Source organism: Globicephala melas, chromosome 2 (assembly GCF_963455315.2).
Source record: "Globicephala melas chromosome 2, mGloMel1.2, whole genome shotgun sequence".
In the NCBI taxonomy this organism is placed as follows: Eukaryota; Metazoa; Chordata; class Mammalia; order Artiodactyla; family Delphinidae; genus Globicephala; species Globicephala melas.
The window spans coordinates 101,326,292-101,351,366 of record NC_083315.2 but is presented as its reverse complement, the minus strand read 5'-3'; the positions used below and the strand labels follow the sequence as shown (position 1 = coordinate 101,351,366).

At 38.2% G+C, this 25,075-nt stretch overlaps 1 protein-coding gene across 9 annotated transcripts in view; it reads left to right on the top strand.

The window, feature by feature from the left end:
* Nucleotides 1-24,087, top strand: part of HNRNPC (heterogeneous nuclear ribonucleoprotein C) — a 46,969-nt gene extending 22,882 nt beyond the window's left edge. For 6 of the 9 annotated variants that reach the window (XM_030844193.2, XM_030844191.2, XM_030844196.2 and 3 more), the window contains 7 exons: nucleotides 3,007-3,284; nucleotides 6,456-6,570; nucleotides 7,161-7,208; nucleotides 22,400-22,557; nucleotides 23,099-23,215; nucleotides 23,458-23,618; nucleotides 23,718-24,087. In XM_030844193.2, coding sequence (XP_030700053.1) covers nucleotides 3,044-3,284; nucleotides 6,456-6,570; nucleotides 7,161-7,208; nucleotides 22,400-22,557; nucleotides 23,099-23,215; nucleotides 23,458-23,618; nucleotides 23,718-23,801 — 924 coding nt within the window. In that variant the 5' untranslated portion in view covers nucleotides 3,007-3,043 and the 3' untranslated portion in view covers nucleotides 23,802-24,087. The remainder of the gene's footprint in view (nucleotides 1-3,006; nucleotides 3,285-6,455; nucleotides 6,571-7,160; nucleotides 7,209-22,399; nucleotides 22,558-23,098; nucleotides 23,216-23,457; nucleotides 23,619-23,717) is intronic. The other 3 variants (XM_030844204.2, XM_030844201.2, XM_030844199.2) reach the window with 3 other exon arrangements.
* The last annotated feature ends 988 nt before the right edge of the window (nucleotides 24,088-25,075 follow it).

Genomic DNA, 25,075 nt, shown 5'->3' with positions numbered 1-25,075 from the left:
TGCTGCGGAGTGGCTAGGCCCGTGAGCCATGGCGGCTGAGCTTGCGCGTCTGGAGCCTGTGCTCTGCAACAGGAGAGGCCACAACAGTGAGAGGCCCGTGTACCACACACACAAAAAAAACACACCAAACTTGTTTTAATGGGTAAGACTATACTATGCAGGGATATACATTTAGGTAATAGAACTATTTTAAAAGGAGGAAAGTGATTTTACTGTAAAGTTAGGAGTTTTAGGGAGACGAAAGGGATTGAGAAAGGAATGGTGCATATGGGGTTTCTGAGTTGGTATTGAGATTTTATAGAGACTTCAGCTGCTCTAGCACCTTCAGACCGTTAAGCTGCAGTACCTTGTACTCACCCACTATTGGAGCAGGCAAAATTCTCCCTGTTGGAACTGCTTTCCCTGACATTGATTCCCTTTTCCTTTCCAATAAATACTACCTGGGTGTTTTGGTATTCTTCAATTTCTGGGTCTTTTAGGCTCGCCGTTGCTTCTCTTTGCTTCTCCCACAGTGATAGATACCGTGTGTGTGTTAGCTGTTGGCTTGCCCTCAGCAGCGTGCATTTTGGAGTTTTGGTTGGGATGGATGCTTTGACACAAAGTTCTGTTGTAAATGCTGTCCATGCTTTACCCATGGTTGTTACTCTCTTTAAAACCCAGGGAGGGGGCTTCCCTGGTGGCGCAGTGGTTAAGAATCCGCCTGCCAATGCAGGGGACACAGGTTCAAGCCCTGGTCTGGGAAGATCCCACATGCCGCGGAGCAGCTAAGCCCATGCGCCACAACTACTGAGGCTGCGCTCTAGAGCCCACGTGCCGTAACTCCTGAAGCCCGTGTGCCTAGAGCCCGTGCTCCGCAACAAGAGAAGCCACTGCAGTGAGAAGCCCACACACCACAACGAAGAGTAGCCCCTGCTCGCCGCAGCTAGAGGAAGCCGCGCGCAGCAGTGAAGACCCAACGGAGCGAAGTATAAATAAAATTTTTTTTAAAAAGGGAGATTTTACGTGTAATTGCTATTGGTATATTTATTGTTTGTGAAAAACATTTGCTGAAAACTGGCTTAAGTCCCCACTTAGTAGCAAACCTTAAGAGCCAAGCAGAAGTATTTGAAACCAGTTAGGCCTTTTAGTAGGTTTCTGTTTTGAGTCCTCTTGGTGTTCTAAGACTTTCTGGTGCTCCCACTTAAGTTGAAAGGCTGTTGGTGATTCTCACTAGCCACTGTGAGGTAAATTTTTACTGCTTAGTCAAAAAATTAACTGTTTATAAAGGTGTAATTTAGAAGGCAAAGTAAAGACAGGCTGTTTCTTGAATTTCAGAAAGGATAGGCGCTTTACAGCTTTAAAATCAGTATGCTTATGAAATGACTAGGTATTTTAAGGGTCAGAATGGTGGTGGTCATGTATAAATATTATACTGTATTTTTTTTACATGTATGTATATATAAAACATTTTTACATAATCCACGAAAACTAGTTTGTTACGATTATCTTGAGGATTGGAAAGTTAAGAGATACTAGACACTGGTATCTTTTGTTTAATATGTTGTCGGAACCTTTCAAAGGGATGAATGGGAAATAATCTTAAGAATGTTACACTAAATCTAAGGCGGATCCATCTTAAACTCTTTAACTTTGGTGTGGGAAGGAGCAGTAGACTGATACAAAAGCTAAAGAATGTCAGAACATCTGCACTTTAAAATGATATCATGAGTCTCCATGTAATTACAGGATTGTGCCTCTACAACATACATAAAGATCATTTTTGTTTTGAAACGGTCTGAGGAAAGTTGTATCCTCTTCCTTGGTTCTCCTGGTTCTTTTTTTTTTTTTAATTTATTTAATTTATTTAATTTTGGCTGCGTTGGGTCTTTGTTGCTGCGCGTGGGCTTTCCCTAGTTGCGGCGAGCGGGGGGCTACTCTTCGTTGTGGTGCGTGGGCTTCTCATTGCAGTGGTTTCTCTTGCTGTGGAGCATGGACTCTAGGCGCACGGGCTTCAGTAGTCGCAACACGCAGGCTCAGTAGTTGTGGCTCACGGGCTCTAGAGTGCAGGCTCAGTAGTTGTGGCACATGGGCTTAGTTGCTCCATGGCATGTGGGATCTTCCCAGACCAGGGATCCAACCCATGTCCGCTGCATTGGTAGGCGGATTCTCAACCACTGCGCTACCAGGGAAGCCCGTCTCCTGGGTTCTTTTTTGATTCACGCAGTGTTCTACCTGGTAGTTTTATCATCATCACCATCCAGCATTATTAAATGTCCCAGCTATATTTTGTATTATATTTTCACATAAAAACTAAAGAATCATTACATTTTGTAAAAAAGATGGTATTGATAATCTATGGCATACTATAAATCAGTTGAAGTACCTGGAAATAGATTATTTCCAGAGTGAATCAATTGGTTCTGTTTATTGGTTTTGTATAATAAAGTGAATTACACTTGAAGGGTAGTGTGTTAGGTCCACATTCATCTAGCTGAAGAAGGGTTTGCGGGCAGAATTTGGAGTTCTGTGTATCCGCGGGAATGAGTGAGACTCATTTTAGTAAAAACAGTGTGCAAGAAGGTGGAGTTATTGATGATAGATGGCAAGAAATAGTTAGGTTAGCATGACTGGGAAGGTGAAAAACAAGAAGTCAGTGGTAGAGAGCTTAGGGGGTTCTAATTTTCTTGAGGACTTTAAAACAGGGAGGTCACTTGGAATTAATAATGCCCAAGAAGATTGTGTTGCCAATAATCTGTGAAGAGGACTCCCCCCCCCGCCACAAGGGATAATCTAGCAGGAATATACTACAGAAGAGGAGATTGAATTTCTGTAAGGATTTATTCAGGGGGCTCTAGTCTCTGAATAGTAATATACTTGCTGGTATGAGATCCTTTTCAGTTGACTGAAAGTGGTTCAAAATAAGGTAGTAGGTAGTCACAGTGGTTCAAAATAAGAGTAGAACAGGTTTTTATCAAGGATTGTTTTGTTTTTAACATCTTTTCACCTGAATGCCGTTTTTTCTCTCAGTTTTTCAGCTTTGTGAAGCACCTTACCATCAAAGACAATGGCCAGCAATGTTACCAACAAGACGGATCCTCGCTCCATGAACTCCCGTGTATTCATTGGGAATCTCAATACTCTTGTGGTCAAGAAATCTGATGTGGAGGCAATCTTCTCGAAATATGGCAAAATCGTGGGTTGCTCTGTTCATAAGGGTTTTGCCTTCGTTCAGTATGTTAATGAGAGAAATGCCCGGGCTGCTGTGGCAGGAGAAGATGGCAGAATGATTGCTGGCCAGGTTTTAGGTAAGGTCTGGGTTGAATTAATTTTTCATTGATTATATTGATTATATCATTGATTATATAATTCAGATCTGAGAGTTTTTCTGTTCATGTCTTCTCTTTGTCTCCCTCTTCATAAACTTAACAGTCTGAGGTGTTCTGGATGTTATGACTGACATTAGCCTAATAAAAATGTTGGGTTTATAGGTTTCATAGGCTAAAGAGGATTATACTTATTAGGCCGTTTTGTGATAGTAGAGACTGGATAACTCTTAGTTGGCAGTCTTGAGTAAGGTAGGGGAGATAGGAGTGATATTTCATAAGGTACTATTGCTGCTTTAAATGGCTGTGTCTTACTGCACAGTCGACTGGGTGAAGACAGTATAGCTTAGTCATGTATTCTAGAGTTAGATTGCTGGGCTGTATGTTGGGGCCTCACAACTATGTGTTGGGCAGTCTGTCTAGTTTGGCTGAGCCTTTAATATTCTTATTTGTTAAAATGAAGGTAATAGGACCTCAGTTTATTATCTGTTCTTACCTGAGTAATAATACTTCGGGGTTGTCAAGAGAAATTAGATAAATTGAGAGGATTAATTGAGATGTTTCACGAGAAGCTTCTAGTTCAGTATGTTACACTCAATAAAAGGTTGTTTTAGATATTGGTTTCTCCCAGTAGGGTTCTCTGTGATCTAGCATGTTCAGATTTTGAGAAATGAGATCTGATCTCTGTTGATAAACAGTTTATATTCTAAACTTTAGATCGTATTACATATGTTCAGTCCATTGCAAATCATTCTTTAGAGCTCAGGATATTTCGTCTTTGGCCAGTGGATCGATAACCTTCAAGTTGGTTCCTGTGTCCTTGAGACCTTACTCTTCTAATATTGCATTGCTTCCTTGCTTTCTGGTACTACAGGATACTCCATGTCATCTGTGTATTTCTTGATCTATCCTGGAGTTTGTCCCTTTTTCATAAGACTGTTGGCTCCTTTTAATGGGAGTTATTTAGAAACCTGTTATACCAGGAGTGTTTATCGTTACTGAATTTCAGTTGGATCTTGGGCAGAATAGGGGACACATTACTTTTTTTTTTTTTTTCTTTGCGGTACGCGGGCCTCTCACTGTTGTGGCCTCTCCCGTTGCGGAGCACAGGCTCCGGACGCGCAGGCTCAGCGGCCATGGCTCACGGGCCCAGCCACTCTGCGGCATGTGGGATCTTCCCGGACTGGGGCACGAACCCGTGTCCCCTGCATCGGCAGGCGGACTCTCAACCACTGCGCCACCAGGGAAGCCCCACATTACTTTTTTAAGAAACAAAACGTATGCTTTTACGTGCGCTTTGTACCGCAGTTTCAAACAATCATAGGTGTTTTTACCAAAGTTAAGATTACTAAATGTTATTTTAGATTTGAGGTTCATTTTATTACTGTATATTCTATTTTGGATATTGACTTAGTACAGTTTTCCTTTGATTGAACAACATGTGTTTGCACTGCGCAGATCCACTTATACGTGGAATTTTTTTTTTTTAATAAATATGTATTACAGTATTACAGGAATGTTGGTTGAATCCCCCAGTGCGGAACCATGGATAAGGAGGGCCAACTGTTAAGTTATATGCAGATTTTCAACTGTGCAGAGGGTCAGCGCCCCAACCCCTATGTTGTTCAAGAGTCAACTATACTATTAGTATCACATGAAATAATTATTCTGTAAGGTTGTATAATCAACTGATATATAATTTAGTTGTTTCATTTTATTACATTTTTAAATTGATTTAAAAATTCTATATTTAGTTTTGTAAAATCTTAAGATTCCAAAGTCAAAACTGTAAAAAGCAAGGTTGTTAATAAACATTACATATTAAAAATTAGAAATGTTTAGTGAGCCAAGAACTCTGAAGATTATTCATAAATGTAATGGTGTTTAGCAAATAGTGTACTTAAACGTCTGTTTTTCAATTAGTCATTTAAACTGAGTTTTGGAGAGCTGGCTAGCTTTTGGCTAATTGTTTTTTGACAAATGGTCTCCTGTTAAAATAGGAGGGAGAACATGAACTCTTTCATAGGTAGTGGGTGGCATGGCAAGCAGCTGGGTACTCTGGCATAGGTATTTTAAAAATTATGCTGTATATGGAAACTACGATTTTTTTTTTTGGCGTGTTCCCCTTTTCTTGGACTGTGTGTATGCATGCATGTAAAGGTTGTTTACTTAAGCATCTCGCTGTTTGCACGGTATTTCTCTATTTTTTTTAGTAGTTTCTCCAAATAGAGTTTCGTTTGTTTTTTCTTTATAAATTTATTTATTTATTTATAATTTTGGCTGCATTGGGTCTTTGTGGCTGTGCACGGGCTTTTCTCTAGTTGCGGCAAGCAGGGGCTACTCCTCATCGTGGAGCGTGGGCTTCTCATTGTGTGGCTTCTCTTGTTGCAGAGCACTGGCTCTAGGCGCGCAGGCTTCAGTAGTTGTGGCGTGCGGGCTTTAGAGCACAGGCTCAGTAGTTGTGGCGCACGGGCTTAGTTGCTCCGCGGCATGTAGGATCTTCCCGGACCAGGGCTTCAACCCGTCCGTGTCGCCTGCATTGGCAGGCGGATTCTTAACCACTGCTCTACCAGGGCAGCCTTGCACAGTATTTCTGAAGTATTTTATATGCAACTTTTCAGGTTATCCTGTTTGTAAGGAGAATTAAAAATTCCTCTTTGGGGATAATTTCGAGGGTGCCGTACTTCAACCATATTAATTCATGAATTGCTATATATTTATATCTCTGAGGTCATTCCTAATATTTGTGCTTATTTTAAATACACAGAATCATTTCTGGAAAGGCAACTGTTGGTCACTGATACTTTTCTTCTTTGATAGTAACTGAGTGAGCACTCTCTGAATGGTGAGAGTTTCTCATTGAAGTGTGCGAGCTGAGGGTAGAAGGTACCAGAGACAAACTTAATGTGTTTTGCATAATGAATGCTTTGTTGGTACAGAACAGAGGACAAAGAAATGGAAGATTAAGTCCAAACCTTGTAAAAAATTCTTGAGCCTATTTTATATGACAAGGAATGGTGAGGTATATCTTTTGACCTTTGTTGATATGTATGGCCATGTACACTTTAAAAAGCTGCAGTTTGAGGACCACCCCACCCCACCCTACCCCCTCAACGGAGGTGTCCTTAAAGCTTTTGTTTTTGTTTTTTTCAGATATTAATCTGGCTGCAGAGCCAAAAGTGAACCGAGGAAAAGCAGGTGTGAAACGATCTGCAGCGGAGATGTACGGGTCAGTACCAGAACACCCTTCTCCGTCCCCTCTACTCAGGTCCGGAACTTTATTATTTATAACTGCATTGTGTCCATCAGTGGGCATCTTCTCTATCTGTTTTCTGGATGTGGGGAGGGTTAACTGTAGTATGTTTTATATGTGCGAAAGTAATGCTTTATTAATTTTGTGTTAATATACCTCCTTTTACCCCATTTCCCAGAGAATTATTAGAATTCCCTGAGGTTTTTACTATTAAAGAGTAGTTTGGTATTTAAAGCATAAATTACAGTCCTTCAGGAGGAGTTATTTAGCTTCTAAGAAGCTGGGGAGGGAGAGAGGGAAGGAGGATGACATAAAAATGTTTAATTTACTATTGTATTTTTCCATGTTCTTATTTTAGCTGTTAATGTTGTGTGTTGACATTTTAGCAATCTTACACCTAAATTTGCAGTTTGGCCACTGAATGGCCAGTGACCTAAGGTGATTGGAATTTAGAGATCTGTTGTGTTATGATTGGATGTTAGTTCATGCTAATCTATTGATCTATTTGTTGGGTTGGTTTAGCGTGGGTTTTTTTTTTTCCCATCGGCTGTTGTGAATTTACATCAACAGTTCCAAATTAATCCTCTTTGGTATTTATTTTTCAGCTCCTCTTTTGACTTGGACTATGACTTTCAACGGGATTATTATGACAGGTATGTTTAAAATGTTTTGTCTATTCCAGAAAGAAGCTGTCTAGTGAGAACCATTTTATTTTTCTATTGCGTAGTAATGTTCCATTTTGTAGTAATGAATAACAGACATGTTTTCAAATAAAACCCCCTCTTTCTGCCAGAACATAATGAAAAAATACCTTCCCCAAAATTGTCAGAGGTAGACTAGCTAAGGTGACGTTTCTGTTGATTTCAAAGAATCAGTTTATATATATTGTCAGAGAAAATGTTTTAATTTGTTTGCCACATAAAAGTAAGGACTGACTTGCCTAATGATGAAATGGGACTAAATTAGCAGTATCATGTTCTCTTCATTATTTCCCTATTGCATACTGGCCCCTTGGTTTTGCATTGTAAGGGATTGCAGCAAAACTGTAAAAAATGATTCCTAACCTTAAAAATCCAAGTCTCCTTTGAGCAAACCAACCAATATGAAATAGGATGCAATAAGCATATATAATGAATTAACAATACAGATTGCTTTAGAAGTTAATGTTGAAGTGTTTGTATTGTAGATTGGGGGTGATGATACAGTTCTAAAAGGCAGGGAGGTTGGAACAATGATTATGATTTCTTGTGCCTACAGAATAGCATTCGTATTTGAAAAAGTCATAAGAAAATTGGTAGATGTGTGGATAGGGATAAGTTATGTATGACTTTGAGTGTATAGAAAATTTTAACAGTGTACACTTCTACCTTCATGAGAATTGTCCTCTAAAGTTTTACTTTTAGTTGTCTTGGTGAGGCAGTGAAACTTTGACCATCCCTTTATCATCCTACTCTAAGTAAGTTTGGGAAAAGCTCTTTTAAGTGAGGAATTTCAAAATTGAGTAAAAGAGTTAGAGACAGCAGAGAAGAGTGAAATCATTTAGATGTTTGCAGATATATCTTCAAATTTCTTACCACTGCTATTTGGTCTTAAAAATTGGTGACATGGGGGCTTTCCTGGTGGCACAGTGGTTGAGAGTCCGCCTGCCGATGCAGGGGACACGGGTTCGTGCCCCGGTCCGGGAAGATCCCACATGCTGCGGAGCGGCTGGGCCTGTGAGCCATGGCCGCTGAGCCTGCGCGTCCGGAGCCTGTGCTCCGCAACGGGAGAGGCCACAGCAGTGAGAGGCCCGCGTACCGCAGCAAAAAAAAAACAAACAAAAAAAAGTGACACTACCACTGTTGGCCTCACTTTTTAGTTTTTCAAGAGGCAAGAGAGAAATTTAGTTATTCTCTGTATTGCTTGATATTATGGAGTGTCAGTGAAAAGGAATGTCTTTGATCTTCCATTCTAATCTCAGTAGAAAAAGAATTCTGATGAGTGATGGAGTAACGAAATAGTACCTGGAAAAGAGCTCATTTAAATATATACTGAGGTCTGTTGGGGAAACGAACATTTTAAGAATGGAAAAACTTCTCAGGAAAATGGTATAGTTTTCTCTCAGAAGTCATCCTGAAGATACTTTATTCACAAGATTAAGACATCCTGAATCAGCTGTTAGATTCTTAAGAAGATAGGAAATTGGCTGTGAGATGTGCTGAAAGCTCTGCTTCCTGTTATGTAAATGGAGGTTAAATCTGTCTACTTAGTCACTTTAGTCCTTAGTCATACCCTGAAGAACATGAAATTCACATGAATATTTCAAGATATAAATTTGACATTTCTACTACCTATTGTTATGTTAGGGAGGCAGCTGATACAGAGCAGAGAAAATAATTGAGGAATCCAAAGACTTAATCACTTAGTGGAAAAGGTTATGACCAGAGTCATATATGTCATCTCAGTTTTCTTATCCCTAAAATGGAGATAATAATGCCTACTAATAGAGTTGTTATGAAGACTAAAGGCAACGTGGAAGATAGATTGCATTATAAAATAACCCTCAAATATTATCATGCTTTTAATCAGTCAAGAATTCCCAGTCTTTTTAGAGCATGAATATTCCTGTAGTATCAAAATGAAGGGAATCATGGACACCCCACCATTCCTCTCCACAAAAACTAACATCTCTAGCATAATTAGAGTTCTTTATGTGACAGAAGTCTTCACAGTGAAATGAAGACTGATTGGTGTTTGTTTTCTAGACATGCTGTTTAGTAGTTACTTCAACTTTTTTGTTTACTCTGTGTTATGGAACTTTTTAATTCAAATATACATATATAAGAAAGTAGTATATCAGTAAAATATAAAGACTGCTTTTATAAATATAATGACAATACCATTTATAATTAAAATAGTTAAAATAATCTCATCAGTGTTCCACAGACTGGAAATTTTTTTAGACCACAGATTTTGCAGGTTGTATTTTGTGTTGTTTAGCATGTTCCTCTGCCACCTGTATTCCCTGTGAACTAGTGGGGTAGATTTGGAGGCTAGTTGAGATTCAAGTACTATTTTCTTCTTTTCTTTTCTCTTTTTTGACATGGGAGAGGTAGGAGAGGAGACCAGAATATTTCATGAAGGTATTACGCACTTTAATCATCATTAGCCTGACTTTTGTTAGAAACTTTAAGAATGAAGGCATTGGGTGTTTCTTAAGGAGATATATATATTTTAGATATCAGGAAGTAAGTGATAAATGATGTTTTGTTAGGAGAATTAGAGTGATTTGTATTTTTGCTTGGGTATTTGTGGGTATTGGTGATCAAATCCCAAAGATTATAAATACTCTATCTTTAAAACTGGAGGATAGGGCTTCCCTGGTGGCGCAGTGGTTGAGAGTCCGCCTGCCGATGCAGGGGACACGGGTTCGTGTCCCTGTCTGGGAAGATCCCACATGCCGCAGAGCGGCTGGGCCCGTGAGCCATGGCCACTGAGCCTGCGCATCCGGAGCCTGTGCACTGCAACGGGAGGGGCCACGGCAGTGAGAGGCTTACGTACCACAAAAAAAACTGGAGGATAATCAAATATTAAAATTTAACTGAGTCTCTTATATTTTAGTATGCTGTCTTCTGAGGAGACAGCAGATTGGATTCTGTAGTCTTAACGCAAATTATCTTTTTCATAAATTATGTAAATTAGGCCTGTCTTTTTATTTGTTCTTAAGGCCATTCCTGATGTAATACATGTTGGAAGTTCTTAAATGAGTTTAACATAAATTGTGCCAACATACGTAAAACTACCATTTTAGATAGAGTTGTTAATGTCACTTAGATACATTGTCAGCTCTTTCAAATATGCTATAAACTGTCATGCATAGTTTATAATTACTCAGAGATCTGTTAACATTTTTTTTCTGGTAGGAGTACAAGGCTCAAAGTTGGGTGAATATTCATGGGGGTCTGTGTATAAAACTAAGAGAGTTGCATCAGTTACCCTTGATTACAAAACATATTGTTCATTGATGTTGAAAGTCTGATAAGTCCTGTAAGCTGACAAAGATCCAGTTCGAGTTGTGTCCTGTTGAATCTTGTTGTTGCTTCTAGGGAAATTGTTGCTGGAATAGTTCCTGTCAGAGGACTTCTTGTGTGAAGCAGTTCCTTTGAGTGTTTTTTCTTTCAAATGCTTAAATTAATTTCTCTTTATTTAAATTCTCTTTCCACATTGATATTTAGTCATTTATTTTTGAAATTACTGATCATTAGAAGGCACATTGTGCTGTTGTACCGAAAGTGTTGTAATAAAAATAATTGGCACATTGTTGGAGATATCTAACAGGCATTAAAGCTGTAGTTTTTGGTATAGCACAGGGAACTCTACTTGATACGCTGTAATGACCTATATGGGAAAAGAGTCTAAAAAAGAATGGAGATATATATATGTATAACTGATACACTTTGCTGTACAGCAGAAAGTAACACAACATTGTAAATCAACTCTTTTCCAATAAAAAAAATTTTTTAAAGCTATAGTTTTTGAGGAATCTTATCTTTCACGCAAGAGGATTGGAATATACTAAAAGTAGATCTGAAAGTTCTTCAGTAGGCTAACATGTATGAAATTGTTTGTCACAGCTAACCTGGCAATATTCTTATCAAGCTTGATTTATAAGTGTTTCTGATTTCTGCCACAAATATTTACATGTTTTCTTGAGTGTAAAAACATATCAATTTTTAGGAAAAGCTTTCAGGTGTACTTTCTGTAATCAGTTGTAGTCCCGCTTTTCTTTCCCTTATAAGATCACCCAGGGAAAATGTTTTGGAATTAGAGTGGTGATGATAGCAGAAATTTGTGAGAATACTAACAGTCACTGAGTTGTACATATTCAAAGGGTTTATTTTGTGGTTTGGTATGCGAATTGTGTCTCAATTTGAATAAAAGAAATATCAGTTATGGACAGTGGAGTAATTCTTTCTCAGTCATTCTTCTATAAAGAACTTGGGAGCACTTAGTCAGATTTGATAATAGGCTATAGTATGATAGCTGAGACATGTTAAACACCTGGTAAGCAAAAGATCTGGTTCAAAAGGACCATGGTTTTAGTTCAGTGGTCTTTGAGGACTTTATAATACATAACTTATCATAAGTTGCATATGGATAATAATGTCAACAATGTATAAGTGACTGAACTGTGAAGTTGTTCCACTATTTTTCAGAGTGCTGCTATTACTCTACATACAAATATATTAAGTAAATATTGCTAGTACACCATGAATAGAGGAATGAAGTAAATCTACAAGCAGATCAAATGTGGTACATGTATGATATGTACTATATTATACAGTGAAGAAAGTGCTATGAAATTAATAGGGGCTGCTGTGTGTCCTGCTTTGTACAGGATTGTCTCATAGAAAGATGAATTGTGTTGCCCTTTGGGGAGCTATAAGCTCCCCTGTTAAATTTTAAAGAGCTCCAGGTAGTTTCACAAAGGGCAGTATTTGAACCTGCCTTTGGTATTAAGCAGGAGGTTTTTTAGGCGGGTAGGGTGAGGGTACATCTCTAATAAAGATACACAGTTATGAATATCCTTAGCATATTTGGGGAAGCAGCCAGCTGTGATTGGAAAGAATGTTGGTTGTCAAGGGCAGTTGTATGGCATATTTAGTTGTGTCATATTAGCAGTGATGTCTTATAAACAACTCCATGACTAGAAAAGAGAAACTGGAGGGGAAAAGATGTGTAGTTACCATTGTAAATGTTGGAATGGGGAGAAATTTCTGAGGTAGACTGCTCTTGGCATGATTTATTGGGTCAAAGTTATGAGAGCAGGTGCTTTGTAGGGAGAAAATAGTCAAGTAAAGCTGAGATTTTTATCTTTTATGACTAGAATTATGCCATCAAAGGCATAACCTTTTTGCTAAGTGACAAGTGTTTGGAAGCTTTGAGTTAGTTGTTAGAATTTTGGGAAATAAGCAATTTTGTTGATACTTACCCTGCAGATCTTTTCCACTAAGGTATGCTGGTGATAGAGAGTGGAGAAAGGAAGTTGAGGTGGGGGAATCTCCATTGAAATGCAAGACAGGTAAAAGAGGCTGACCATCATATTCCTTAAACTAATATTTCAGCCCTTATTTTGTTCTAGGCATAGTGTTTTAGATTTTGAATTAAGAAGTCAAAAAATACAGTACGTGGATTGGAGGCACCACCACCCATCTTATTGGTGTTAGAGGAGCTGTCTTCTTGGCTCCCTCCTTTTCTTCCAATTCTCTGATATTCCTGAGCAACACTGGACCCAAGAGATGGGCTTTGTATGTGTGTATGAAGGAAGAGTACATGAAATATTTAGGTTTTGGAGAACTGAGTGCGACCATCTGCTTGGAAAGAGCATGTGATTCAGAGAGCAAGAGGGTTCTTGGCTACTTGGAAAAGCTAAGAGATGCCTCTTTAGGTGACAGTTTAGATGTCATTTTAGGCATAGGGTAAAATTTTTCATTTGCTTAGAGCCCTTTTGTTGGTTCTTTCTTACGGGAACCTGATCATGTTGTAGTTGGCAGAAAGATTTTAGATGCGTGCATATATTAGTATGACTATACTTTGAACATAAATATGATATTATTGGATTTAAATTTGTGTCCTGGACTCTTGTTGAGTAAGTGGGAGATATTTATTTGAAGGGGAAGCATTTGAGTCTAGATCAAAGAATCTGCTTTGGCTCTTAATTAAGTGGTGTTTTGGGTACATTATTACCTAATGGAAAGGTAACCTCTGCTGTTTTAGGAATCTATTTCAGGACATTCTCCATCCGGGTATACTTTGTCAAGCTCCTTGATGTTAATTTTTTTTTTTTTGAAACGTAGCTTTGTTGAGATGTAATTGATTTTACAGTATACAGTTCAATTTATATATTCAGAGTTGTGCAGTCATGATCATTATCTAATATTAGAACATTTTATCACCGCAAAAATAAACAACTTACTAGCAGTTGTTCCCTATTCTTCCTCTATCCCGAGGCCTAGCATCCGCTTTCTATCTATAAATTTGCCTATTGCGGACATTTCATGTCAGTGGAATCATATGAGATGTCTTTTGTGACCAGTTTCTTCCGTGAATTTTTCACAGTTCATCCATGTTACACCCTGTATTAGTACTTCATTCCTTCTTATTGTTGAATTATATTCCATTGCTTGGATAATACCACATTCTGTTTATCCCTTCATCAGTTGGTAGACTTTTGAGATGTTTCCACATTTTGAATAATGCTGCTCTGAACATTGGTATACACATTTTTGCATGAGCATATGTTTTCATTTCTCTTGGGTGTGTACCTAGAATTGCTGGGTCTTAATGATAATTCTGTTTAACTTTTGGGGGGACTGCCATACTGTCTTCCAAAGCATCTGTGCCATTTTACCTTCCTATCAGCCACGTTATGAGGGTTTTAATTTCTCCACATCCTTGCCAACATTTGTTTTATTATGTATCTTTGTTGTTTATTCTAGTGTGAGGATTATCCTATTGTGATTTTGATTTGTATTTTCTTAAAAGCTGATGTTGGGTTTTCATGTGCTAATTGCCTGTTTGTTCATCTTTGGAGAAATGTGTTCAGATCCTTTGCCCAGTTTTATATTGGGTAAAGCTTTTTCATATATTCTGGATATAAGTCTCTGGATACAGTATCTAATATCATTTTTGAAGTTTATTATTAATCTTTTTAGCTTTTTTTAATAGTTTCACCATTTTGTTTTGTGGTCATAGGAGATGTGTAACTATCAATTTATACTAAGGACATTTAGCTAGTTTGTTATGTTTTTGTTATAGACTTAAAGTTACAGAATTCTAGGCTCTCTTTGGAAATTATATATAGGTATAGGTAGATGTCTGGAAGGAACAAACCAGAACAGCGCTGTCCAATAGAACTTTGTGTGATGATTCTATATGTGCACTATTGTTGTAGACAGCCACATATGGGAAATGTGGCTAACATGACTGCAGAACTGAATTTTAAATTTGTTTTAAATTAGCCACACATGGCCAGTCACTACTCAGCTGGACAGTACACGTCTGGAGTGCTACAAAGTTAGTCCTGACTAGGTATAACAAATTTTGAGTAGTGTTTGATATGAGAAATATAATGAGTGAAGACTGCTCTTACGGAAGTTAGAGAACCCAGGCTGTAGTTTTGGAACAAAGCTGTTGGGGATAGTGAAAGAATATCCAGGAAACCAGTGTTATTTTTCAAGGAAAGAAAGAGGACATATCCTTTTGATAAACAGGATAAGATTTTACTTTGATACCCTCTTAAACTGTAATCTAAGGAATAAGAAACAGAGTCTACCAAATAGAATTTGACTTGTTTAGGTGGATAGACTTTTTTTCCAAGACCTTTATTACTTTACAGTGATAAGTGTGCTATTACTGTGAGATTAGTGGAGTTTAGCAAGGGGAACAGATTCATAAGGTACAAAAAGTATAATATAACAGCAGGAGAAACTCATCTATGGAAAATTGTCTTTGTGATTTCCTTACAGGAAGCATGGCATAATAGGCTCAAATTACATACATTATAGGCACAAGATCTGATTTTTATTTTGTAATAAATAGCTTGAAAAAGGATTCGGTTTTGTGGTAGATTATTATTCAAGTTTTGTCTGATTTTCTTAGGGAAAAACTCTCCCAGTAGTCTTCAAAGCTAGAAAAAAGGCAGACTAATCCTACTGGCTTTCCTTAAATGGGTAGGTTTGGTTTGTTATCTGTTGTTGATGAATTTTGATAAATACTTTCCTAGAGGCCAGTTTAGGAAAGTCACTTATTTTCTCAACAACTATTTGTTAAGATCTTATTATGAGGCATTGTTGTGTGCACCAGGGGTACTAGTGGAAAATAGATGGTCTCAGAGATGATGAATGGGTTGAACACATATACAGCACTGTTAAGATGTTGTGTATCTTAGTTTTTACTCTGAATGAGGGAAAGGCCATTGGAGAGTTGTGAGCAGAAAGGATCTTTTTTTTTTTTTTTTTTTTTTTGCAGTACACGGGCCTCTCACTGTGTGGCCTCTCCCGTTGGCGGAGCACAGGCTCCAGACGCACAGGCTCAGTGGCCATGGCTTACGGGCCCAGCCGCTCCACGGCATGTGGGATCTTCCCGGACCGGGGCACGAACCCGTGTCCCTTGCATTGGCAGGCGGACTCTCAACCACTGCGCCACCAGGGAAGCCCAGAAAGGATCTTAATTGTAATGTCTTAACAAGATTATTCTGAAAATAGATAACAAGTGGATGATGGAATTATCTATACAGTCATTTGGGGAAGGATCAGGGAGGTGATGGTGGGAATGGTGAGAAGTGGTTGAATTTTTTGAAGTTAATGCAGACAGATTTGCTTCTAGATCTATGTGAGGGCTAAGAGAGGAATCAAAGATGTCACCAAAGTTTTGGCTTGGAATTTATAGAAACAGTGGATAGGGAGAGAACATAGAAGGAACCAGGGTGAGGGGTGAATATAACAGATGAGTTGTGGACATGTTAACTTAACCTCCTTATTAGATATCCACTTTGAGAGATGTAAAGTAGGCAGTAGCATGTGTGGAAATCATTAGTGATAAGGGTAGGTTTTGATAATGGTGGGGGCACAAAACTTTACAAGGAGATTCAAGAGAGAATGGAAAGACAGATTGTGGAGACAACTTAGAAAACTTTTAAAATATATATATATATGGTAAAATTTACTCTTTCGGTGTACAGTTTTTACATGCGTACCCATGTATCTACCAGTACAGTCAAAATATAGGTAGTTTTATACCTCCAAAAATTCGCCATGAAGCTCCTTTGTAGTCAGCTCTTCCCTCCACCCTATCCCCTGGCAACCACAAATCTGTTTTCTCAGACAACTCCTTAAAAGAAATTTTATTGTAAGTGAAAAGAGAGAATTGTACTCTGACCTGGCTTGATAATATGAGAATATAGGAATGAATGAGCTTATATGTTCTTAACTTACTGTTTATAAACAGTATTTTTCATAAATACTGTTTTTAATTTCAGCTTTTAAAAAAGTAAAAATTGGACCACACTGAGTTTAAGACATTATCTTTTGGATATGTTGAGGACATCATGACAAATGAGTAATAGTATAATTTTTTGGAAATTAAGGAGTCTTGAAAAGATTATCACCTGGATGGAAAGTTTGATAAACAGAAGCAAAGCCAGGGATTAAAAAGGTTCTTTTCCTTAATATTTTCTTGGATCCAGTCCTGTTTCTAAAAAGATTGATTTAGGACTCAAAGCAATCTGCATTTTATCACCCAGATTATTTTTTTTCAAGTGAATTTTCAAATTGCCTTCCTATGAAACATATAGTTTTATGTTAACATAGCTTTCCTATGAATCCATCAAGAAAGTTCAATATAGTTGCTTAATTTTAAGAAGCAACTTCTCATATTTTAAAAGTTGTGAGATTGGATGCATCTTAAAATGAGTATGTACATTCGGTATTTCTTCCCTCTCTTGCAAAACTGTTTGTAAAAATCAGTGGGACAGGGCTTCCCTGGTGGCGCAGGGGTTGAGAGTCTGCCTGCCGATGCAGGGGACACGAGTTCGTGCCCCGGTCCGGGAAGATCCCACATGCCGTGGAGCGGCTGGGCCCGTGAGCCATGGCCGCTGAGCCTGCACGTCCGGAGCCTGTGCTCTGCAATGGGAGAGGCCTGCGTACCGCCAAAAAAAAAAAAAAAAAAAAAATCAGTGGGACAATTTTTAATCAAATGTATCTTTGAATTTGCAAAAATATCTCTAAATACTAATATCAACAGTTCTTTTCAAAAGAAGGTTGCAGAACCAATTATTGATTGCTACCATTGGTTCTACATATATAGAGGCTGTTGATTCCTGCTCTTTGTAAGCAGCAGTGCATGTGGTGTTCCCCAAACTTTGGGCAAGCTTCTTAAACCTTACAGAGGTACTAATAACCTCTTTATGTGTTTTTTTTCCCTTTAGGTAAAGAATTTTTATTTAGTTAAATTTTGATAGTTTGGGTGACCCTATATATTGAATGAATCCTGTACAGCAGACTGGTTTATCATTTAGTCCCTTTATCATTTAGATCAGAAGTACTTGCTGTTACTAATTTTAACTGTCATACAGATAATCTGTATCCTTAAATGGACCATAAAGGGCAATTTGAAGAAAGTTAAGGACCATAAAGTGCAACTATGCAAATTTACCTTGGTATTTGGAACTCTATCTACAAATTGTATTAGCAAAACAAGTGTTAACCCTTGTATCTAGTTTGGCTTCTCCCAGACTCCTCAAGGCAACGTTTGGGGAGGGGTGCCTACAAATAACAATTTTCGAAATTGTATCTTAGAAATAAAACACAAATTCTAAGAATTTCGCTAGTTTATTTTAAATCTCAACAGGATGAATTCCAACTACATCATGAAAATGGGTTTTGAGGGTCAGTATTTGACATAACACAGTTTTATATTTTCATTTTAATATAAACCTGAGTTAAACATGTCACATTGTCATTTTTTGCACTTTTCCCTTATGTAGTTAAAGTCAGTAGTCTACTCATTTGTAAAATAAAGCTTTGACATTTAAAGAAATATATACTATTAAAATTAGATTAGGGTGAACTTATAAAATTAGTTTTTAATAAGTATTTATATGTTAGAATTGTATACCATAGTCTTCAATAATAAACAAGATAATTTCATTGTGTTAATTACTAAAAAAAGAATGGTAAGATATAAAGTCTACTTGATGGGATTGTACTGTCAATATAATCTGGTGGAAGTTTTGGTAGTTTTAAAAAAGGTTGCAAAATAGTTACCTAAATCATTCAAATATGGTTTCTCAGAAGGTTTTATAAAGAGTGAGGAAGAAATATCCAGGAATACATTTATAATGTTCAAAGATGCCAGTTATTGAAGGCCTTGATTCTTGGAACAGTTTTTTAAATTCTGGTATTCATGAGTATCGGTAGTTGATATTCTGCTCATGCAGTATAATGCTTCAGTCCACACAAGGCCAAAGATAAATAAATTTTGTAAAGTCCTTTTCTACAAAACTGTACAGCATAATGTTACATAAGGGGTGTGTTCTGAAGGTTTACTCTGGATGATATACTGGGAAACTTACAATTGAAATTGTAGAAGTTGTAGATTGTTCTAAGTCGGAGCATTCACAGAATTTTAGCAGACAATTTCAGGGAGTCTCAGACATTGTAAAGCCCCAAAACATAGTACCCTATAAAATCAATCCCTTTTCTAGGAAAATCAAAGGTAATGAGGAAGAAACTTCTCTTGAAATTTTTCTGTTGTAGATGAAAAATAATGAAGTGGAAGAAAAAATATCTCCTAACCCTTGAATGAAATTATAATGAGATTGCATGTTTAAAGTGAATTTGATAAATCAGTATTGTCAGTGGGGGGGTGATCTTACTAGATTGCTGTCACCTATAAATTATTTCACATTATGGCTTTTTTTTTTTTGCTCTACGTGGGCCTCTCACTGTTGTGGCCTCTCCCGTTGCGGAGCACAGGCTCTGGACGCGCAGGCTCAGCGGCCATGGCTCACGTGCCTAGCCGCTCCGCAGCATATGGGATCTTCCCAGACCGGGGCACGAACCGTGTCCCCTACATCAGCAGGCGGACTCTCAACCACTGTGCCACCAGGGAAGCCCAATGGCATTTATTTTTTATTTAAATTTTTTTGTGGGCAACGATACCTGAAAATTAGTTGGTTTTCAGAATTTGATAATGAATATGCCTAAAATTATTTTTTATCCAATTTTTAAGAGTGGAAACAGTTACAGTACATTAAATAAACATTCAGGAGAACGTAGGTTTTTACTAATACCTTTTTTTTTTTTGCTGCATTGGTTCTTGTTGCTGTGTGCAGGCTTTCTCTAGTTGCAGCGAGCGGGGGCTACTCTTCGTTGTGGCTTCTTATTGCGGTGGCTTCTCTTGTTGCAGAGCACGGGCTCTAGGCTCGTGGGCTTCAGTAGTTGTGGCACTCGGGCTCAGTAGTTGCGGCACACAGGCTCTAGAGCGCACGCTCAGTAGTTGTGGCACACGGGCTTAGTTGGTCCGTGGCATGTGGGATCTTCGCGGACCAGGGCTTGAACCTGTGTCCCCTGCATTGGCAGGTGGATTCTTAACCACTGCACCACCAGGGAAGCCCACTAATACTTTATTCTAGTTGTTTCTATCAATACTTTCATAGTGGTTGAAATGTATTATTATTAATCAGGGTTTTTGAGGCCGAAGATCACTATGTGTTACATCTAGTCATTTAAGAAGCTTGCCTTTGAAAACGTGTACATTTAATAAATGCCTTGTAATGCTTATGTTTTAGCCTGGAGATTAGGATAGAGGGTTTTTTTGGTCTCATCTGTTTATGTTATTAGCTAATGTGTGTCCAGAAATGTTTTAATTTCTTTAAAATGGTATTTTAATTGCCTTTTATTTCTGACTAGTTTTTATACCAACACTTAGTGTCCAGATTTCTGATTCAAGGTGCAGCCATAATTCTCTTAGTGTTGAGTGCTTGTTCCTCTGGTAATAGTGAAACTTTCATGAAGATTGGGCTTTATCATTAGAGGATCAGCAGCTGTTTTGATGCCTCCTGTGATTTATTTGTATAGCTTTCCTGTGGGGAAAATGGTTACTTAATTTGTAGCTGGTTCTTGAAGCTTTTATACTGAGCTTCCGCTTATCTATTCCTTTGACTTTAAGGGTTATCACAGTAGGTATGGTTTTTCTCTTTGTGTTTTTGCCTCATGTTTTCACATTGATGCACTTTGGCATTTTATAATGCCAAAGTCTACTTAAACTTCCTTAGAGGAATCTTTGTGAGTTTTTTGAGAGCCCATTTTTGCTTAACCAGCAGTTAAGTTCTGTGGCACTAAAAAGCATCACTAGTTGATCTTTTAAAATACATTTTTCTTTAGAGAACTAGAGCGTTCGACTTCCATTTGTGTTCAGGAGGCCATTACATAGATTGAAAGTAGACTGCATTTCTTCATTTTTGCTATGGCGATTTACCCCGGTTAGATGAACTAGTATGGTTCAAAAGGAAATTCCAATGCCTTGGAGTGTAGGGAATGTGGAATGGCTAGCTCATTGGTTTGGAGACTGATGCCAGTGAGAGTGAGTAGATTGGAAGGTAGGTTAGATCTCTGAATTCAACAGGGCTGAGGCATGAGATGTTTCATACCTAAAGATGTGGATAACTCACTTTTTTACCCCCAGAAATTGTACAAAGTAGCATCACCTTACACAAAGGAAAGTAGTTTCTGAACACTGATATTTTATAGTTTCTGGATCATTATACTTTGGAAAATTTTGGGCCAGAAGATGAAAAGCTATACATAAAAATGGAAGGAGGTAGTGATAATAAAAAGTTACTGTTGGGGACTTGCCTCGCAGCCAAAAAACCAAAACATAAAACAGAAGCAATATTGTAACAAATTCAATAAAGACTTTAAAAGTTGTCCACATCAAAAAAATCCTGGGCTTCCCTGGTGGCGCAGTGGTTGAGAATCTGCCTGCCAATGCAGGGGACACGGGTTCGAGCCCTGGTCTGGGAAGATCCCACATGCCGCGGAGCAACTAGGCCCGTGTGCCACACTACTGAGCCTGCGCATCTGGAGCTTGTGCTCCGCAACAAGAGGCCGCGACAGTGAGAGGCCCGTGCGCCGCGATGAAGAGTGGCCCCCGCTCGCCGCAACTAGAGAACGCCCACGCACAGAAACGAAGACCCAACACAGCCATAAATAATAAATAAATAAATAAATAAATAATAATCCTTAAAAAAAAGTTAACTGATGCATTATAAAATTTCAAAGCTTTGCGGTTAGGCAGAGCAACAGTTGGTGGGTTGTTAAGTTAATAGCCAAAAAGGTTCAGAACTAGAATTACAAGTTTTTTTCCTACAGGTATGTCTTAGCTTCATATGCTGCCACAGGCTTTTGTAAAAGTAACAGCATGGGATAAAGAGACTGTCTAGATCTGATGTCCATGTGGGAAGTTTTTTTGTTGTATTTTGATTTTTCTCTTTACAAATGGAAGCATCAATACCAGGCCATCACTTCGGTATATCTTTAGCAATCACTGGGATACTTATCCAGTGGAAGCAGCAATTGAGCAATCAGTGATTTTTGAAAGCTAAATGTGTGCTAGGCAGTGGATTTAGGCAGTAGTGAATAGTGAACAACATAGTATTCTCTGTCCTGTTGGAGATTTGAGTGGAGAGTGCTAAATGTTAGAATTGATAATGCTATGTACACCCAGTTAACAACACATGAAATACCGGTTTCTATAGGCCAAAAATGGTTAATATTGGCAATTTTATATGGTTTAATGTAATACTACAAACTAGTGATAATTACTTGTATGCTTCTGTGGGTGAAAAGATCAGGGATTTAGCGACCAATAGCTCTGTTTGCAGACTTGGTTAATTGCAGTCTTTTGTAAGTACTTTATTTGGCTTATATGGATTGCTTATTGTAGTGTATATGTGAAAAGAATAAGATCAAGGTAAAGGCCATTCATTGTAAAAAGTACAAAGTAGAAATACTGTAAAAAGTATTCTGTTAATACTGCCATTGTACACAGAAACCTTTTATGTCCAGTGCTTAAGGCAACCAACCAACCATTGGATATGTGTGTATATATGTAGTATTTTCTTGAAGAAAAGTAGCTGCAGTATTAAATATATCAAAGAGTAAACTGGCCTTTTGAAAGAAATTAGCTTAGCAAAAAAATAATTGCAGAACAATGGACAATGATTTATCATTTTACAAGGACACCATTGTTGGAATCTTCCTGACTTGTTGTGAAGGAATTCTGTTCTCCTTTTATCCAATAGGATGTACAGTTACCCAGCACGTGTTCCTCCTCCTCCTCCTATTGCTCGGGCTGTAGTGCCCTCAAAACGCCAGCGTGTATCAGGAAACACCTCACGAAGGGGCAAAAGTGGCTTCAATTCTAAGAGTGGACAGCGGGGATCTTCTAAGTCTGGAAAGTGTATGTATTATTATTGCAGCTTTGTGATTCTGATATTTCTTGTATGTTGAAATACGGAAATTAGTGCAGTTAATGTTCAGGTTTTGTACAAATAACTTTGCATAATCAAAATAATAGAAGATGAGAAAATAGTGATTAAGGGGCCAACTCTAGGAAGCCTTCTATCCTTAAGACCTTGGTAATTTGAAAAAAGTCATTAGATTTTAGGGAGTTGAGGGGCGCCCATTCATTGTGTAAAATATGTTGGTAAAGTGCTTTTAAAATAGAATTGAGGTCTTTAGCAGACCTACAAAAGTAAGAATGCTGTTGCTAAGGAACTAGGCACATTAGATTCAGTTTTCAGCTACCCACTAAAAGATCGGTGGACCCCATAACTAGGACAGTCTGGTACAGGCTCCATTTCTCTCCAAGGATCTCATGTTGACTATTGTATAGTCTAGTGGGGGAATGTGTTGTATAGTCTAGTGGGGGAGTGTGTGTATAGCTAACTGGTAGCTTCTGGTACATTTGATTCTAATCTAGGGTTTTGTTTGTATTAAAGTGAAAGGAGATGACCTTCAGGCCATTAAGAAGGAGTTGACTCAGATAAAACAAAAAGTGGATTCTCTACTGGAAAACCTGGAAAAAATCGAAAAGGAACAGAGCAGCAAACAAGGAGGTAAATGGTCCTTTTGCTTGTTGGGTGTAAAGTAGAGGTAGCTATCTAAGATAGTTGAAAGTGTATGTTGGAATAGTGGGATAGAAAGCAGTTTAATTGGAAACTTGTGGAATTTGAATTGGGAAGGACATTTGTGTGGGAGGATATAGACTTGTGCTGCAGTTCTATGATCATCAGTGGGGATTGTCTACATCCTGTGGACATTACTTGCCCCTAGACAGACTTGTCCTTCTCATCCGCAGTAGAGATGAAGAATGATAAGTCAGAAGAGGAGCAGAGCAGCAGCTCCCTGAAGAAAGATGAGACTAATGTGAAGATGGAGTCTGAGGGGGTGGCAGATGACTCTGCTGAGGAGGGGGACCTACTGGATGATGATGATAATGAAGATCGGGGGGATGACCAGGTGAAAACCACGGGAAAGGAAAGAAAGAGGTGGTGGAGGGGGGATCAGGGACACATGGAGTGCCTCTAACTCCATCCTATTTGTGTCTGTTTCTCACAGCTGGAGTTGATCAAGGATGATGAAAAAGAGGCTGAGGAAGGAGAGGATGACAGAGACAGCGCCAATGGCGAGGATGACTCTTAAGCACATAGTGGGGTTTAGAAATCTTGTCCCATTATTTCTTTACCTAGGCGCTTGTCTAAGATCAAAATTTTCACCAGATCCTCTCCCCTAGTATCTTCAGCACATGCTCACTGTTGTCCCCATCCTTGTCCTTCCCATGTTCATTAATTCACATTGCCCTGCGCCTAGTCCCGTTTTCACTTCCTTTGATGCTCCTAGTAGTTATGTTAAGTCTTACCCTGTAATTTTTGCTTTTAATTTTGATACCTCTTTATGACTTAACAATAAAAAGTATGTATGATTTTTATCAACTGTCTCCAAAATAATCTCTTGTTATGCAGGGAGTACAGTTCTTTCCATTCATACATAAGTTCAGTAGTTGCTTCCCTAACTACAAAGGCAGTCTCATTAGTTGAGTAGCACCTGAGAACAGCTTTGAATTAGAGGTGTGCGTGTTATACCCCACGTAAGAGTGCTGTGTGGGGCTGTTCAACACAAATGTAACAATGTATTTTTGTGAATGAGAGTTGGCATGTCAAATGGATCCTCTAGAAAAATAATTAGTGTAATAGTCTTAAGATTTGTTTTCTAAAGTTGATACTGTGGGTTATTTTTGTGAATAGCCTGATGTTTGGGACCTTTTTTTCTCAAAATAAACAAGTCCTTATTAAACCAGGAATTTGGAGAAAAAATAAACACCCTGGTTTTTTATTTTTGTATTTTATAATTGTTTACTTCAAATTCTTTGTTTCACAGCGGCCTCCACAAAACCCCTAGAATATACTAGATATATTTTTCTTTGAGTCATAATTATTATGCATACCAACATACACTACTCAAATTGTGTTTCATTGGGGTGGGTGTTGAATTAAGGAGACAAGTAACTTTGATGTAAAGTGGAGATTCTTTTGCAAAAATGGCTTTTAGATCCTAATGAAAAAGTTCGGGAACTGCATTAAGCCTTTTCTTCAATGTTTTGTGGTCCAGTTGGCACCTTTTTTAGAGTTTTTTTTTGTCGTGTGCTTAACTGTTTCAACCTTAAATAGAAAGAGGCTCAAACATGTCAAGATTTTAGGAAAAGTGAAACAACTGAAGAATAAAACCTGTATTTTCTTCCATTTTGTTGTTTTAATTGCTGTTTATAGCCCCAGTTACCAAATGGATTCTGAGTCTGTGCCTCAGTGTTACTGAAAATAGGAGAGCTTTTTATTTCCTGGTTTTTTGTAGCCTGTGCCTTCCTAGGTAACTGAGGACGCAGAGTTACACATTTATTTCACTTTCAATTAATTCAATCC